Source organism: Perkinsus marinus (assembly GCF_000006405.1).
Source record: "Perkinsus marinus ATCC 50983 genomic scaffold scf_1104296944752, whole genome shotgun sequence".
NCBI lineage: Eukaryota > Perkinsozoa > Perkinsida > Perkinsidae > Perkinsus > Perkinsus marinus.
Genome location: NW_003211285.1, coordinates 1 through 2,457, shown reverse-complemented (window position 1 = coordinate 2,457; position 2,457 = coordinate 1). Strand labels below are relative to the sequence as shown.

At 49.5% G+C, this 2,457-nt stretch overlaps 2 protein-coding genes across 2 annotated transcripts; both read right to left on the bottom strand.

Annotated features, from left to right (window-relative positions):
• Positions 1-104: 104 nt before the first annotated feature.
• Positions 105-811, bottom strand: Pmar_PMAR025942 (hypothetical protein; the record flags this gene model as incomplete). The annotated part of the gene is made up of 5 exons (XM_002779977.1): positions 105-196; positions 251-393; positions 441-571; positions 621-681; positions 714-811. 5 exons carry the CDS (start codon positions 809-811, stop codon positions 105-107), a joined length of 525 nt encoding a protein of 174 aa, XP_002780023.1.
• A 668-nt stretch (positions 812-1,479) lies between these two features.
• On the bottom strand, positions 1,480-2,290 carry Pmar_PMAR025941 (methionine aminopeptidase, putative; the record flags this gene model as incomplete). The annotated part of the gene is made up of 5 exons (XM_002779976.1): positions 1,480-1,520; positions 1,572-1,687; positions 1,915-2,042; positions 2,093-2,184; positions 2,230-2,290. 5 exons carry the CDS (start codon positions 2,288-2,290, stop codon positions 1,480-1,482), a joined length of 438 nt encoding a protein of 145 aa, XP_002780022.1.
• Between the last annotated feature and the right edge of the window lie 167 nt (positions 2,291-2,457).

Below are 2,457 nucleotides of genomic sequence, written 5' to 3'. Positions count from 1 at the left end.
GTATTCACTTGCTCAGTGTCATCATCATTGTAATCAGCCCCATTGTCTAGTCCCACGGCGGCTGCTGATGATAACAGACTAACTACAAGACCTCATGAATAGCTCTACGTACGTATCTGTGTAGTAAGCCCATCGCCTCTAGCCTCGCTTCCTCTTGCAGCCTGGGCAGCTACTCCTGAACCTCCAGCAGAGTCGCCTAAGAATAGACTTCACCATAGGCGCATTCTCTTGGTACTAATACTACTACTACCCATCTTAGCAACAATTGAAGCGGAAGTAGCGGCAACCTGCGGATCAGTCGGTGAACTAGCTCCGTTCTGGAAACCACAATAGACTATATAATTCTTCATCAACTGTTCAGCAAGTTGTACGAACTGGGTATGGGATCGTGACCTGAACCGAACCTCATGCGTATCTTGCGCAGCGGGAAGATTTTCTACTTGATAGCATTGTAGATCTGCCCCTTAAGATTGTACTCCTCGAGGAAGGCATCAGGAGCGTGACGCCTGATGATCCTCAAAAGCTCTCGCTTACTCAGATCAGCATACCTCGGACCAAATTCCGCCAAGACCTACAATAGGAAAGGTAGGCCCTACCTAGCATAGAGTAAGTGCACCTACCATCTCTGTAGTAGAATACTGAGTTGGAGGATATTGCTCAGCCAAGGGGAGTGCCTCCGTCCTAAGAGTACTATTACCCTGAGCTGCTGCTACTGGATGATTATGATGAGGCATAGACCGAACCGCGGATGGACCCGCTCGGGACGTTCTGTAGGTTGAGGCCCACGAGGGAGCAACACTGGGGATGCCATTATTAACCCTCGGGTTGTACAACAGCGATGATAGGGATCTCGGTGATGATGATGATGCTACCGAAGCTGTTGAACGTGCAGTGCCGGGATAGGAACCAGACGGAGGAATAGCGGAAAATGATGGTGTTGCTATAGAGTCTGAATTAACTACAGTGAAGTGGGAATCACGATGATAATACTACCCTTACCACTCTCTAGGCTCTGATTCCCATTAGCCCTCACTCCTGACGGCCCTCTCGATGACATACCTCCGTTAGCCCTGAGCCACTGCTGCGTTGTGCCAGGGGCCAGGCCCTCGGCCTCTCGATAAGGCCCACGGTTCCGGGCACCTTCTGGTGGTACATTATTCCGTCCGGTCAGTGGAGTAGCAGTAGCATGAATCGATCCAGCCAAGCCGTCCGAGGTGTTGGTAGTAGAGTAGTAAGGGGCGGGATAGGCATTGTAACCAGGCGGTGGATTCCGACCGGCTGTTGGAGTATCCGCAGTCCCCCTTGGGCCTATGTGTGAATTGTGGGACGGTACCGCCATGATGACGCCGATTGGAAATAAAACCCTCCCATACCATCCATCCACCACTTCTCATCGAGAACACCCCCCCACCAATTTAAATACCCTTGAGCACAGGATACATTATGATAGGAAACAACAGTGAGCTACTAGTCGAGCAATTAATAATCATCGCCTCTAGTCACTACCTCCTTGCATGTGCCTGAGACACCGTAATAATCAGATGAATTGTAGGAAGGGTGGTACGACTTACTCCTCAGGATTATACTATGCTCAGATTGACTGGAGTAGCTTCCCTTAACATCGACAAGCGGAGGATAGGGTACAACGACGTCGTTATCAACCAGTGATTTCAACGATAAAAGGTGCCTGAAGTATACCCAGGGCATATCCAAGATCAACTCCGACTGCTCAGGGTAGGATTATATGTTGGCTCTCCTCAGCTGAGCTCAAGAGGTTAATAGTGAGGAAACTATATGACATAAATTCGGTCAGAATGTACAAAAACTAATAAGAAATTCCCAAAATTTCCTCAGAAAACACATGTGATTGACCATTTGCGTATTTTCCAACAATCCAGCTACTCATAATAGTACCTCGTAGCACCGCAATCATCGAGCCAACGTCGGCACCAAGGAAGTGTACTGAAGTACTTATTAATCGTGTGGAGGAGGCCTCTAGCTCCCTTCAGTCGGAGTTGCTGCGATGCAACATGGGAGTCCAACTGGATGGGGGGGGGAGTGAAAACAAGGGAGGAGAATCGCCAGATAGTACATCGAAAGTGCGCATGTAATGACTACATTCGCCCTCCTCTATACAGTAGCCCCGTCCTGTACTCGCGAAGGTTTCAATGGCATAGAATTGGCCTGAAAACGTCACTCGCCACAAAATTCCATCGTGAATTACCATACCTTCCTCCATGCAGCCCGGCTCGTCGTTCTTCACAATGGGAACGCCCTGCCCGCCGTGCATCTGATATTTGCCTAGTGAGTGCCCGCTCAGATTCTCGATGGCTTTGATGGGGATAGCCTGGACCGACTTTAAGTAGTGTCACCGTTGGTGATATTACCTCGGCACCATCCCTTTCTAGGAACTCGTAGCTCTCTATAGCCTCTTGGATGACCTCCCCAATCTCAGAG